This window comes from Vigna unguiculata, chromosome 7 (assembly GCF_004118075.2).
Source record: "Vigna unguiculata cultivar IT97K-499-35 chromosome 7, ASM411807v1, whole genome shotgun sequence".
NCBI lineage: Eukaryota > Viridiplantae > Streptophyta > Magnoliopsida > Fabales > Fabaceae > Vigna > Vigna unguiculata.
In genome coordinates, this window is record NC_040285.1 from 30,611,528 (window position 1) to 30,626,653 (window position 15,126).

Genomic DNA, 15,126 nt, shown 5'->3' on the forward strand with positions numbered 1-15,126 from the left:
TAGGAGCAAATTAAGAAAATATGTTGAATGATTAATAAAAATTGAGTACGTTTTACATCTTTAAAAGTTGAAATTATAATGTTTTGGTATAGAAATGTAGTTTTAGTTTATTCTAAATCGATCCCGTCTCAATTGGTTCGTCATTCTCCCTTGTGTTATTGCGATGGCGGTTAACAAATCCTGAAAGATATGTAGAAAGTAATAGTGAAAAAGGTCCAAACATTTTATATGTTTAAGCTACACTGCACACGTGCATGTATACTTTTTCTTTGTTGGACAAATGTAATCATAGACATGAAGAACAAGACAACATAAATGGAATCACTGACGTTCACTCAACTCATCTGATCAGAGGAAGAAGAATGCTTCTGTTAGCATCATCATCATCTCCTTGTCTTTCTCTTTCTTCAGTCTCCCACCTTCATTATCATCTTCCTTCTTCATTCCCTTGCCGTTCTCTCCACCTTCGCTTTCCTCCTCAAGCAACCCCACTTCGCCTCCATACCCCACCACCCCTTTCTTGTTCCCTTAATTCTTCTTCCTCGGTGGAACAATCTGCTTCACTCTCTCAGGTATTTCTCCAGTCTTAAATTGGTGCATTTACAGCTCATTTCATGTTCATGGGCGCAACCCTTCTATTGGAATTTCTAACTACTGTTGAAATATGTTTGATGACGCAGATGCAGAATAGCTTGTTGTACTCCAGAGCTTATTGGGTCACTGAATCTCTCATTGCTTGGAACGTGGATGTTGCAAATGGGTTTTCTTGCCACCTGTTTGGCAGCAAGAATGCTTCTTTGACCATTGCGAATGGCCAAATTGAAGGTTTGGATTTCTGACAGTTCCTTGTTCAAACCTGTGGAAGGAAAAAATGCCGTTATCTCTTATATACAATTGATTGCAGTAGACATTGTGAATGCTAAATAACAGGTGAGGATTTGAGAGTTGAGCTTCAAAAGGATAGAGCTGGCCTTCCTTCAAATGTAATCTACCCTCTTTGTCCTGAAATACTTACTATATATCTAACTGATGAAGTGTGCTGCTGATTGCTTTATGGTTCCATTATTTTTGAATATCACATACTTATGAGTGCAAAATTTGCGTTGTTAGGTGTTGGAGAAATTTCCGCATATTCGAGGTTACAAAGCTTTCAAGCTTTCATCCACTTTGGATGTTAAATCTCTACTTAAATCTCAGTTAGCGGTTGCAATTTATGATTGTGAGTCCTCTTCTTTCTACCATATCACATAGATCCAGAAGAATAAATACTATCATGTGCTTATGCTCTGCGTAGCAATCTCTGATCTATCCTACGTTAGATTGTAAAGTAAAAGGAGAAGTGTGTTTGCTGATTTAGTGTCTACTAATAGTTATCCTTTCTTCATCTTGCACAGCTGATGATAAATGTAGCAATTGTACTGGTTTACAGTTACCTGGTGTCTTAGATGAGCTTTTCTCATATAATGGTCCTCTCGGTGCTCTTTACTCAGAGGAAGCTGTGTCACTTTACTTGTGGGCGCCTACTGCACAAGTACATCTTCTTTTATTGAAAAGGATATTGATTTTTTATGCGTTCTTGAATCGTATATGCATAGTAAGATTTCATATTTGCTTCAACATATATATTTGCTAAAAACAGGCAGTACGTGCTTACATCTATAAGGACCCATCAGGAGATGATCCCATAGAAATTGTTTGCCTTGAGGAAGAAAATGGTGTTTGGAGAACTAAAGGACCAAAAAGTTGGGAGCACTGTTACTATGTTTATGAAGTATGTGTTTATCATCATAGCACTTTGCGGGTTGAAAAATGCTATGCAAATGATCCATATGCTAGAGGGTATGCTCTGTTCATGCAGTTTGCCATCATCTATCTTTTCCACATTGTTTCTATACCAATTCTAATATACATGAGTAACAGTTTATAATACCCACTCTAAGTGATTAAATATAAATTTAATTATCCAAATGATTTTTATATCTAAACACCTTTAATCTGTATTTAAGCAGAGTTTCATCGGATGGGCGGCGGACTTTTCTACTTAATCTTGACTCTGATGAGTTGAAACCCGAGGGATGGGATCATCTAGCAAATGGAAAACCTACCATACATTGTTTCACTGATATAAGCTTATATGAAATGCATATAAGGGATTTCAGGTAACTATTTAGTCAAATCTTTAATTTTATTCGGGGACACATTTTGATGTCAAGGTTAGAAAACTTTTAAAGAAAAAAGATAATAACTTTAATATAATAAACCCTTTGTTTTGGGTATAAGGTTAAATAGAAATGATATGATAAGAGTTATTGCTTGGTTACATCTAAAAGAGTGGGAGTGTTTGGTCTCCTTTCTTTCAACATGCCTCTTATATAAGGAATGTCTTAGGCCATGTTGTAGGTACATTTACTTTGGAAAGAAAAGACATTTGTGTGCAAAAGCCTTAAGTGCTTGTGAAAACTAGAGAGTTTCTTTCTTTTTGAATTCTTAGCTTGAGTGTTGGGTCTCAAGTGCTGAATCGCCTTGCTTGTCTTAGGCAGTTTGTGTTGCGGAAGATTCTTTCTAATTCCTAGCTTCTTTTTAAGTCATAATCTTGGTCACCTCCCAAGAAAGGATAACCTCATCAAAAGTTATCTTTCTTTCTATGGGCTTCATTTAACCACCCTAACTTTGACCATTCGTAAACCAATCAAACACCACCCAAATTCACCAAAAACACCTCTACCCTACTCAATTCATTTCTGAGTATAAACCCCACACAAAACACTTACACTATCAAGATTCAAGAAAGATCTTGAACCCTCTTTCTGTTGTAGCTTCTGCAAACCCCTACACCAAAATCCAACCAAGAAACATCCAAGAATTCATCAAGAAACTTCTTAGAACCCAAACCAAAGCATGTGCAAGCAATCCCGTGGATTCTTCCTTTGGAGCTTGAACGGTCCTCCCCTTTGGAGTAACTGAAAGGTACTAGAAAAAATAACAAGAACAATACTGAAAATTCAATGTATTATAATTGAATTCAGGTCTGTTATAAAGTGATACAAGATAATGAAAAGAAAATGCTTGAAAATACAAAATGAAAAATATAATACTAAACAGATGATTGAGGTGAAGCTTTGAAATATGCCTAACTTGAGCTTTCAAATTAAAATTAAAATAATGTTTTATATTTTCTTGTGTATGAAAATAGGCTTTGCACAATGTCCTCTTTTAATGAGATGTAAGAATCTTTTTGAAATTTATAATTTTGCTCTCAGCATTTGCACGCTAACTAATCTAGTGAAGTCCAGCGTACTAAAATGGATACTTCTGAATTTTTTGTTTGGTTCCATAGAAAATGGAGAAAATAATCAAAGGATAAAGAGAAAGATAAACAGCAAAGAGACAAGCTCTGGTGCCATGAAACCCCCTTGTGTATCTTTTTCTTTCTTTTCTTTTCATCTGTTAGTTTTATTGATTTTAAGTTTTCTTGGTTTTTTCAGATAGCTGTAGCAGATAGTCTGTTGCTAGTTGTCACAAAATATTAGCCTATTCCCACAATCTTTAAAGTAGCTAATTATTGTGCGTAGTATTTAGTATCACTTGGAACTTGGAAGTGCTGTTTGCTTTGAGATTTCATGTGACATTTATTTTTCTCGTCATGATCACCTTTCCTTTCTGCTGCAGTGCCACTGACCTCTCTGTGCAACCTGCATTTCGTGGTGGTTATCTGGCCTTTACATTGCAGGTAATTCTATTTCAAACTCTTGCTATTGATGGAGTTCCATAAGAATAAGAATTTCTATATTTTATGAATACTAATTGAAATATTGAGCAGTATCTAAACCTTTATCTTCTGATATGGTTAAACAGTTGTTGTGATGGGAAATCAAATCCCTTAAAACTTATTGAAATCATTAAAAGAGAATATTGTAAGCATAAATGTGATGTCTTAAACTTACTTTAGCAGCATGCTTGCAAAGAGAGAACCTAATGATGTATTGAATTCATAAAATCCAGATCCAAAATTGGTCGGTTTAATTATCGGGACATTTGGATCATGTTTTGAGGGATGGGCTAGCCATGTAAAAATATATTCACTTGTTGATTTTTTTTTTCTTCTTTCTGTTTCTTAAATTATTTGTCTGCAATTATACTCTATATTAGCCTCCGATATTGCACCTTTAATTCTCTTCAATATTTCTTTTGTTCTGAAAAACAGTAACTTGAATACTGGGTCAACAATGACTCTAACTCTAACTGATATTTACTAGAACTGGGCATTCTGTCTATTAATTATTATCTGCTAAAAAGCAGAGTATGTTTGGGCCTTGTTAGCTCAACTATTAGTTACAAAAAAAAAAATGAAATGACTGAATGCTGATATTTCATGGAAGCCTACAGTTATTGGGTCACCTCCTGTGGGTCTTGCAACTTGTCAGAATACGTCTTCTATTTTAGACATATATTATAACTGTAGTTATACTTGTATTTTATTTTTCATCTTCTTTCTTTTTGAAATAGTTTATATCAACCGCTACAATTAATGTGTTTGGTTTTTCTATTTAGTAAATAAAAATCAAAGAGCTGACAGTATTACTGTCAAGGTTACTCTCCTTGCTCTCAATTAAGTTATTTCTCTGGCTCAAGTTCTATCAACTCTCCTATACTCTTTCTCAAACTCCATGTAAATACCATTATCAAAAGGATGGTGATTCAATATAGGTTATGTGACTAAGGAACTCCAATTGAAGAACATGATTGATTTGTGACTGAAATAATCAGTGCATTAGTAACTGCGGTGATGGAATTTGAAGTAACTGGGAACATACGTTTGAAGGATTCTGCAGGTGTACTTCATCTGAAAAGATTATCAAGTGCTGGTATCTCTCATGTCCATCTATTGCCCACATTTCAATTTGCTGGTGTTGATGATCAAAAGGAGAACTGGAGATTTGTAGGTAAAATTTGAATGGGTTAAATTTTGGTCATTCATCTTCACACAGTTTTCTTTTTCTTATAAATTTTGGTAGTAATATAATGAAAAATATTAAAATAAATCTCATGATATTTACTGTCAGAGATTAAGCTATGTTTTCCACCCTCTAGCTTTCCTTTGCCAGGTCCACTTCGTCTTAAAATTACTACCCTGTCATGCCACATGATTTTTTGTCCGTCTTCGCTAATGATACTCATATCCTTGTTGTTATGTGAAATGCTAGTCTTTCTTCTGCCTTGTATATTCTCCTTTAGTGACTGCATTTCTTATCTATTTTGTTTGAAGCTTATAAATAAGATATGTGGTAAAACATGAACTCATAATGTTCTGTAGAGAACAAATAAGATCTATTAGGCACAAGTGTTACCTTACCTATATATCTGCTATCTCCTCGGTTGGCTTCTTCCCATCTAGCGGACATCGGTCTGGACCCAGGAGGGGTTACCTGCAGAAGGGACTTCGAAGCTTAAGTCAGCTAAAGCTCTCAAAAAGTCAAATCAGGTGATTAAGGGAGTAATTAATGCGTATCTTTAATTCGTGGGGTCCATGCGTATTTATAGATTATTAATTATATTTGCGTATTCCATGGGCTGGGCCATGGGTGGGCCTAGGTCTTGGCCCAGACCCTTAGTATTGACTGTTGTGGGCTTTGATTTCGTTAAGTCTTTTGGAATGGTCTGATCCGGTCACTTCCCTAGTTGGATTATGTCGTCCTTGTTCGTGTACTGTCCTAAGTTGGCCGTTCCTTTAGCGACCTTTGTTATGGGTTTAGGCCAGTTAGGTCTATGTCGACCTGAGCCGTGTACCTTAGTTGTTTCCGGCATATATGTGGTGATTGTTTGTTGTTACTTATCTGGTTAAGTTGGCCAGGTACGGTATCCCCCAGCCTTTGCCGATATAATATGTTGGTGAAGGATGATATGTGCTAATGTGCTAGTCGTGACCGGCTAGGTGTGATACACCAGTCCCCCAGCCTTTAAATGTGATGAACAGTGTTAAGGCTAAAAGATATGAAGGAGTTTCGGGTAGGTGAAGGGGTTTATGGCAGGTGAAGGGGTTTGTGGCAAGTGAAGGGGTGTCAGAAGTCTGATTTAGAGAGGTTTGGCGCCGTTTCATTTTGATACTTTATGATGATTGAAATAAGTTGTGCTTTTTGGCGGGAAAGAGTTATGGCGTTTGAGATTCGTATCTATAAATGAAGATAATGTTGGCACTGCATCCACTTTGTGTCATTTGCAAAAAATTTGTTCGTGTGCGTTTTAGAACTGTCCGATATCTTCCTTTCCTCCTCCGTCATCTTTAAAACAATCAGGTATGTCTAGTAGTAGTGATAGGGTTTCGTTGTCAGGTTCGGGTAGTGAGCGGTCAGGTTCGTATCTCCACACCGCTTACTACCCGAACCTGACAACGAAACCCTATCACTACTACTAGGCATACCTGATTCTTTTAAAGATGACGGAGGAGGAAAGGAAGATATCAGACAGTTCTAAAATGCACACGAACAGATTTTTTGCAAATGAGACAAAGTGGATGTACTGCCAACATTATCTTCATTTATAGATACGAATCTCAAACGTCATAACTCTTTCCCGCCAAAAAGCACAACTTATTTCAATCATCATAAAGTATCAAAATGAACGGCGTCAAACCTCTCTAAATCATACTTCTGCCACAAACCCCTTCACCTGCCACAAATCCCTTCACCTGCCACAAACCCCTTCACCTGCCATAAACCCCTTCACCTACCCGAAACTCCTTCATATCTTTTAGCCTTAACACTGTTCATCACATTTAAAGGCTGGGGGATTGCTGTATTACACCTAGCCGGTCACGACTAGCACATTAGCACATATCATCCTTCACCAACATATTATATCGGCAAAGGCTAGGGGACTGGTGTACCGTACCTGGCCAACTTAACCAGATAAGTAACAACAAACAATCACCACATATATGCCGGAAACAACTAAGGTACACGGCTCAGGCCGACATAGACCTAACCGGCCTAAACCCATAACAAAGGTCGCTAAAGGAACGGCCAACCTAGGACAGTACACGAACAAGGACGACATAATCCAACTAGGGAAGTGACTGGATCAGACCATTCCAAAAGACTTAACGAAATCAAAGCCCACAACAGTCAATACTAAGGGTCTGGGCCAAGGCCCACCCATGGCCCAGCCCATGGAATAGGCAAACATAATTAATAATCTATAAATACGCATGGACCCCACGAATTAAAGGTACGTATTCATTACTCCCTTAATCACCTGATTTGACTTGTTGAGAGCTTAAGCTTTGGAGTCCCTTCTGCAGGTAACCCCTCCTGGGTCCAGACCGATGTCCGCTAGATGGGAAGAAGCCAACCGAGGAGATAGCGGATATATAGGTAAGGTAACACTTGTGCCTAATAGATGTTATTTGTTCTCTGCAGGAACACATAATTATATTGTTTTTGATTTATCTTATGTGTTTATCTAACACTAGCACTCTGATAGATACCTCAATACTGGAAAGTTTCCCACCTGATTCCGATCAGCAACAGGCTCTCATCACAGCTATCCAAAATTTTGATGGGTACAACTGGGGGTAGGGTCCTAATACCACATTGATTGACAATTGAAACATTTTGCATGTTAAGTTTGCTTATTTATATAATATGCATTTTGTTTGGTAATGTGCTCATTTATAGTTTGTCTTCTAAAGGTATAACCCTGTTCTTTGGGGGGTTCCTAAAGGCAGTTATGCAAGTAATCCAAATGGTCCATACCGTACAATTGAGTTCCGAAAGATGGTTAAGGTTTGAATTCATTGTTTTCTCACCGAATGTTACATTCATATATCCAACTTTCTATTCAGTTTTTTGTTATGATTTTCTATTTAATTTGTTAATATAGATCAGTAATACTATTGTCTATAGTCATTTAAATATATTTTTTTTGTTGTCTCTTGGAATTTCTATGCTTTGCAGGCTCTTAACCATATTGGCCTCCGGGTTGTATTGGATGTTGTCTACAATCATTTGCAAGGAAGTGGGCCTTCTGATGAACATTCTGTCCTTGATAAGGTCATGAATTATAATGAAGTTTTCTTTGATGACCTGTAATTGTTGAGATATGGATAGCTATTTGAGTATTTTTTCACTATTTTTGGTAAGCCAATCTACTTTTGTGGTGTGACACAAGGTATCTTATAGATTGTTCCAGGTTACTATTTGAGAAGGAATAGGGATGGATTCATTGAGAATAGTACTTGTATAAATAACACTGCTAGTGAGCACTTTATGGTTGAGCGTTTGATTCTTGACGATCTTGTACACTGGGCACTCAATTACAAGGTGATTGTTTATATCATTCACTGTTGTTCACTTACTACCCCATAGATTTTTATTCTTTTGAAACTTTTTCTGTTTATTGGATATACACTTTGAGTTCCAAGTAGTACTTCACTGTTCTGAAATATTGATTTTTGTGTAGAAACTACAGTTTTTTTATAGTAGGAAAATTTTGTTCTCATGGCTGCTTTAAGAGGGAGTTGGCAGTATGATTTGTTGACTTTAAGCAGCCGCCATTATTTGTAGTTTTATGGTTCGATTTATAGGTTACCCTGAACCTAAGGATTTTTCATCTCCTCCTCTTCCATACTTGTAGTTTTCTAACAAAAGGAAGAATGTTTGCTGAGTAGATTGCTTATAGTAGACCGTAAGATGCTTTTCCTTTTTTCAGATTGATGGGTTCAGATTTGACCTCATGGGCCATATAATGAAGAGAACGATGGTATGTATTGTAACAATTTGATATCTTACAATTTGACTGAATAGGAAAACATGTTATCAAATGAGTGCAAGTTATATTTAGAATAAATAAGCTAATGAATCTCTTTGTAATGTGGTTTCACTTTGTTGATCATGGAAAACCATAAAATTGCAAGGTACGTGTTGTAATTTAGATATAATTTCAGAAAATATGTTGCATAAGAGTTGAATACTAAATATAGGGATGACAAACAGAATAAAAAATAATGTCTAGCTATCATGATTTTGGATTATGTGTATCTGAATAAAAAGCTAATAAAAGATGAATCTGACGTCATATCACACATAAACAATTGAAGTATTGTTTTCATGATATGATACAGGTGAAAGCAAAAACTGCTCTCCATAGTTTAACAAAAGAAAAGGATGGAGTAGATGGTTCAAGTATCTACATGTACTTGTTCCCCAATGTTGGGTTTTATGAATTACATTTGTTCACGAATTTCTTTGTTATGTTCATTCCTCGGCTTTCATCATTTGTATGTTCACATGTATTTTAACAACCTTTTTTTAAAATTGTCTTCTTTTTAATTGAAAAAGATATGGCGAGGGATGGGACTTTGGTGAAGTTGCCAAAAATGGACGTGGGATTAACGCTTCTCAATTCAATCTCCCAGGAACACAAATTGGGAGGTAAGACTTGTCTATTCTTGGTGTTGCTTAGTAATCTTTCCAATTTTTTGTACAATGCTCGAAATACAACCTCTTAATTGCATTGCTTTTTCGAGCGTAAAGCAAGTTAATCTAAAATGCAATTATTCATTTAAATTCACATGATTAGTTGGCTTAAAATGCAATATACAGCTTTAATGATCGAATTCGCGATGCCATACTTGGTGGATCTCCATTTGGCAACCCTCTTCAACAGGGTTTTGTGACGGGACTACTCTTGCAGGTATTGTAATTCCTTCTTAAATCACTTCTTTCTTATTGAAAATGCATACCTTTGACCTTCAACCCTTAGATTTATAGGGTAATATCTGTCTTTCTTTATTTTTGTTTCTTTTCTAATTTTTCGGCGGCGTTGAGTAGGCTCATTGGGTAAAATTTAGGAGCAGTAATGTATTATTACAATATGGATACAAAATAACTTATCTTGCATTGTTTTTTGGTAGAATTAGGGACTTCCTTGATGACAGTTAATCATAGAAAATAACTGCCGTCAGTTATGTCTTAGGTTATTTGACGGTAGGGTGTGTAAGTGTAATTAGGGAGCAGGTGTTGTGCTTGTAGTTTGTGGACAGAGAGTACTCTCTATAGGAGATATTTCATGGGATAGAAGCACATTGCTGTGTTGCATGTGATTTCTGTGTTTACCATTATATTTGATCGGTCTACCTATTGGTGTTATATCATATTCCTATGAGTGTTGGAATTCATCCTGTATATGCAGCCTAATGGCCATGACCATGGAACAGAAGAAAATGCGAAATCCATGCTTGCTGCATCAATGGATCACATCCAGGTCTGCATCAGTGTCTTTATGGACTTTTGTCTTTATCTGGATTTCTTATTTTTAAGTTCAAAATGTTGGGACATACTATGTCGATTTAATTATGATAAATCTAATTAAATTTTACAAAACTTATAATATATAGTCAACATTAGTTGTGTTGGAGTCGGTGTTTTATATAATGTTATGAATATAGGTGAGGTTTCTTTCTCATTTTTGTAACTTCAAAAGAATTAGAACTTATCTATTATTTTACTTGCCAGTAAATTCAACTGGAAGATATTTCTTATCGTATGAACAAGTTGCATGGTCTCTTGGTGGAAACAAGACTCTTGAGCTTATATAATTTATAATTTACTCACTTTCTCTTTGTTAATGCAATACCGAAAATAGACACCCAGATAAGGCATTGTTGTTTAAAAGAGTGCCAATGTTCTATGCTTCTATTATATTCTGTTTTCATATTGAGATCATTTGAATATTATTATGTATTTACACACGCGTATATAGCTTATAAGTCTTTGATGTTCTTTTTGTGGTTTGCAGATTGGAATGGCTGCCAACTTGCGGGATTTTGTGCTAACCAATAGTAAAGGGGAAGAGGTATTCAGATTGATCAATTTTCTGTCTACTGAAGTTAAAATTGTACTTTTTGAATGTTGTTTGTGCAAATATCACTGTGGCTCTGTTTTCTTTTATTTGGAATTGGATATTGCACAAGGAATTGTGAGAAAATATTGAAATTTTCATTTAATTATTTCCTTGTTCTTTGGATGTATGATCTATGTTTTCTATTTTAGAAAAATAATGTCAAGATTGGAAAATTAGATGTATAAATCATTTAATATTTTTTATTCTGAGGTGAAAGAGTGATTTTTGTGAAATTAGTTTGATAGTTGTTAGATTTGTGGTTGGGGTGGTATTTGTAGTGATAGACAAGGCAAAGTGGCAGTAGTTGGTTGCCTAATGGTAATATCAGTGATGATGGAGGAAAGTATTGGTGGTTAGTGGGAAAGGTATCAGCTGGGTTAGCAACCAGAGGCCAGTTCTTGTAGTATCAGACTGAGGTGTTTGGAGTTGTTGGTCCCTTACATTGCATGTGGGTTGAAGAGTGCCACTAATTCTTGTTTCATGGGTTCTATTTGATACTAGCAAGGACTGATATAATTTTGATGTAAAAAAAGTAATATAGCACAAAATGAAGCGTAGTTAAATATGTCTCTAGACATATCAAATGTGAAGACTCTTTTTGTTATATATGAGTGTTCAATGTTTCTCTGAATACTGAACATGTTAGTATAATTAAAAGATATTTTAACTGTTATGAGATAATTCTTTGCACAAGAAATATTGTCTAATAGCTTCATTTTGATGGTGTCAGGTAAAAGGGTCAGAAATATTAACATATGATGGGACACCTGTTGCATATGCCTCATGCCCCATAGAGACGGTAAGATTATTCTCTTGTATATCCCTCAACTGTTCTTCTATTAAATCTGAAACATGCCATGTATTTTGAGAAAAGTCGTGAAACTAAATTTAGTATTGAACATCACTATCAACCATGTGAAGGGAATGACAGACTTTTTCTTCTTAGATTATTTAATTGACATCTGTTTTGCAGATCAATTATGTTTCTGCTCATGACAATGAAACCCTATTTGACATTGTGAGCTTAAAGGTATCATAAATATTCTCAAAATTCTCTGTTGCTCTTGCATTTTTTTTTCATGGTCTCTGATACAAATCTGTTCCTTACTTTCAGACCCCAATGGACATCACTGTAACTGAGAGATGTAGGATAAACCATTTGGCAACCAGTATTATAGCATTATCACAGGTTAAAGAAATTAAATGGTTTTATTCACTAATAAAAATTCGAGATTTATTTATCTCTGTTGTTTTCTGTTGATGCATTTTACATTCTTATCTTGGTGTATTTATTAGGTGCACCAAAAAGGATAGGGTAGAGTTGAACATATATAAAGTCACCAAGGTTAGAGGAGAGATTTAGATTGGTGCTAACTTTGTATGACAAGAAGAGGTCACATAAATTAACTACATCAATCATTTTCACCACATGAGTTCATGTTGTCTCTGTAAACAAGTGCCTCTGTGATGTCATGGCAATTTTAACAAGAAACTGTCACGACATTTTGGTGATGTTTTTTGCCCTCCGTAACTGAAACTGAAATTTTATCTCCACAGAAGAAGACTTGTACACCTTGGTGTATTTATGCGTAATCTTTTTAAGAAATGTGAACTCAAACTTTCTTACATGTAGCAATATTTATACTTTTGGTTTTATTCAATGTTAAACTAGATATTTGAGCCGGTGAGTTTTGATAAGTTGGATCTTGCAGTTTCCTATATTTTATTAGACTAACTGATTGCTTAGGTTATGACATACAATTTCTTTTAGTGAGTCTATTCTGGTGCTAAAGAATTTGTGTTCTTAGGGTATACCATTTTTTCATTCTGGAGATGAGATACTCCGCTCAAAATCACTGGACCGAGATTCATACAATTCTGGTGACTGGTTCAACAGGTATTTTCTACATATAATAACCATTGCTTCTCTTAGACTTGGCCATGCGAAAATAAGGATATCATATCATCTACTTCATTATGATGCTCTAAAAGTTACATTCATTCTTAAATCAATCCAGTTATTTTCCATCATTTAATGAAACTTACAATACGATTCCTTTTTGTGCACTCTTGATGTCAGGCTTGACTTTACATACAATAGTAATAATTGGGGTGTTGGACTTCCTCCTCAAGAGAAAAATGAAAAGAGCTGGCCATTGTAAGAATCTGAATTCTTTATTATTACCATTTATAAAATATGCTACACTGGATCACCAACTTACCTAGCAGTGTATGTTATAATTGTAGGACCTTTGGGTTATTGAATTTGTGATGTACGGTAATCCTATTGTTAATTTTCAGAATCAAACCAAGACTAGCAAACCCATCCTTCAAGCCTCAGAAGATTGACATTCTTGCTGCCATGGAAAATTTCTTGAACCTGCTACGTATAAGGTACTCTTCACCACTATTCCGCTTGAAGACAGCAAATGCTATCCAGGTTAGCCATTTTAAATTTCTTCTTTTATGAAATTATTTCTTCTTTTAGTGCCTTGATATAAATCTCCTTGTCAGTGACTAATTATTTTAACTATATTTTTTCATTTGACCAAGACATCAATATTTCATTCAGTTTCTGTTTTCTGATTCATTTTTACATCACCTTTGTTGTTGAAACAAGGTTTCAAATTTCATGTTATTTTACCCCCTATTCAGTTTCCATCTTATGACAAGAGATAACTCATGCAAAAAAGCATGTTATGATGGTATACAAGTAAGCTTTTATCTGTGATATCTGCAGCAACGAGTAAGCTTTCACAATACAGGACCTTCATGGTTTTGTGGAGTCATAGTGATGAGCATTGAAGATGGTCACGATGGCTTTCCTGGGTTGTCTCAGCTGGATCCCATGTACGTTAAGAACTCTTTTGTAATGTTTTCATTTGAAGACTTTACATCCACTAGTTTTGTTGACAAATGGTGTTGGCAGATACTCCTTCATTGTGGTTGTCATCAACGCAAGTCCAAAAGAAGCATCATTTGTTAGCCCTGCCCTGCAATCCAGAAGCCTCCAGTTACATCCCATACAGGTACAAGTAAAATTTAAGAATTTAAATGATGAAAAGTTGAACATTAACCTACTATGTTTTGGAAAAATATTGGGTGAATTAGTCAACTTCAATGTTAGAAAACTTTTGCAGAGACTTTCAGTGTTTATGCAACTTTCAGTCTTTATGTTCATAATCTAGTTAGTTTGATTTTACCTTAACTTTGTTGCAGCTTAAGGTTGTAGGATTTACTAGTAATCATTGTTGTAACCGTTGTAACATAGTGATTTTTCTTCTGGACTCAACAATTAACAGAACACTAGAATTGAGAGACAAGAAAAGATCATGCTGCATATTGATTCATGCTTCTTTGATTTATTGAGGTAGGTTTATCCACTTATAATTTAAGCAATATTGGTGAACTCCTTTTTCTGCATTGTGTTACAGGTATCATCATCTGATGAAGTAGTTAAGAGCTCAAGATACGAGGCATCTTCTGGGTGTTTCGTTGTGCCTCAAAGGACAACCGCTGTGTTTGTGGAGCCAAGGAAAACATGAGTCACTTCTTCAGTCAAGAATGTAAAAGTTGCTTTGGGATGATTCTGTTGTGACTTTCACATACTGAAAACTTAGATTTAAGACATTAGCTTTACTTTTTCTTTTCCTCTTTCTTCAAATACGTACTTGGTATATATTTGTGTTCTTGTTTTTCTTTTATGTCTTCAATAGTAATAATTATTATTATTATTAAAATATGTTTATTTTTATTTTCAAGAACCTCCTAGAATTATTTTAGTCAATAGGAAATTGTTTTTTCTTCCTACGCTCTATTATTTATTATTAATTGCACTTAATGTATTCCGCAAAGCTCATTGTAGAAAAGAAAAGCTCGTTGTATATTCTGAATTTTTCAGAAACCTGAAAGATTTCTAGAACAAATAATTCGAAAGTTACTTTTATAAAAGATAAAATTATCACATTAATTATTATGGGGTGTAACAAGAAAGTATGGTGTCCTGGCCCTCATTAGGAGATAGGCCCAGCCCAACTGTCCAACACGTGGACAGAGATTTCTTTTTCATCCTCATGCATATGAAGATTAGGATATAATATATATATATATATATATATATATATATATATATGATTTTCATCAAACAGTTTTGTTTTACATAGTTCTGCATTTTTTCACTAGTTTCTAGAGGTTTGATCATGTTTAATTCATAATTCCATGATATTA

The 15,126-nt window shown here is 35.2% G+C and overlaps 1 protein-coding gene across 1 annotated transcript; it reads left to right on the forward strand.

Annotated features, from left to right (window-relative positions):
• Positions 1 to 270: 270 nt before the first annotated feature.
• LOC114191851 (pullulanase 1, chloroplastic) lies at positions 271 to 14,660 on the forward strand. Its single transcript, XM_028081278.1, has 28 exons — positions 271 to 572; positions 681 to 825; positions 931 to 983; positions 1,111 to 1,219; positions 1,395 to 1,531; positions 1,640 to 1,839; positions 2,010 to 2,159; positions 3,670 to 3,730; positions 4,823 to 4,943; positions 7,480 to 7,570; positions 7,688 to 7,781; positions 7,953 to 8,048; positions 8,178 to 8,318; positions 8,707 to 8,757; positions 9,119 to 9,189; positions 9,336 to 9,428; positions 9,600 to 9,690; positions 10,189 to 10,260; positions 10,795 to 10,851; positions 11,630 to 11,698; positions 11,873 to 11,929; positions 12,014 to 12,088; positions 12,708 to 12,796; positions 12,980 to 13,057; positions 13,201 to 13,339; positions 13,640 to 13,749; positions 13,829 to 13,928; positions 14,334 to 14,660. The coding sequence occupies exons 1-28, from the start codon at positions 363 to 365 to the stop codon at positions 14,442 to 14,444; spliced, it is 2,871 nt and encodes a 956-aa protein (XP_027937079.1). The 5' UTR covers positions 271 to 362; the 3' UTR covers positions 14,445 to 14,660.
• Positions 14,661 to 15,126: the final 466 nt, after the last annotated feature.

Bases quoted from the DNA above. Each gene is read 5' to 3' on its own strand.
- LOC114191851 (XM_028081278.1), top strand. From the start codon at position 363: ATGCTTCTGTTAGCATCATCATCATCTCCTTGTCTTTCTCTTTCTTCA. The intron at 8,049-8,177 runs GTCATGAATTAT...GGTATCTTATAG, and splicing joins AACATTCTGTCCTTGATAAG to ATTGTTCCAGGTTACTATTT. The intron at 9,190-9,335 runs GTACTTGTTCCC...TAATTGAAAAAG, and splicing joins GATGGTTCAAGTATCTACAT to ATATGGCGAGGGATGGGACT.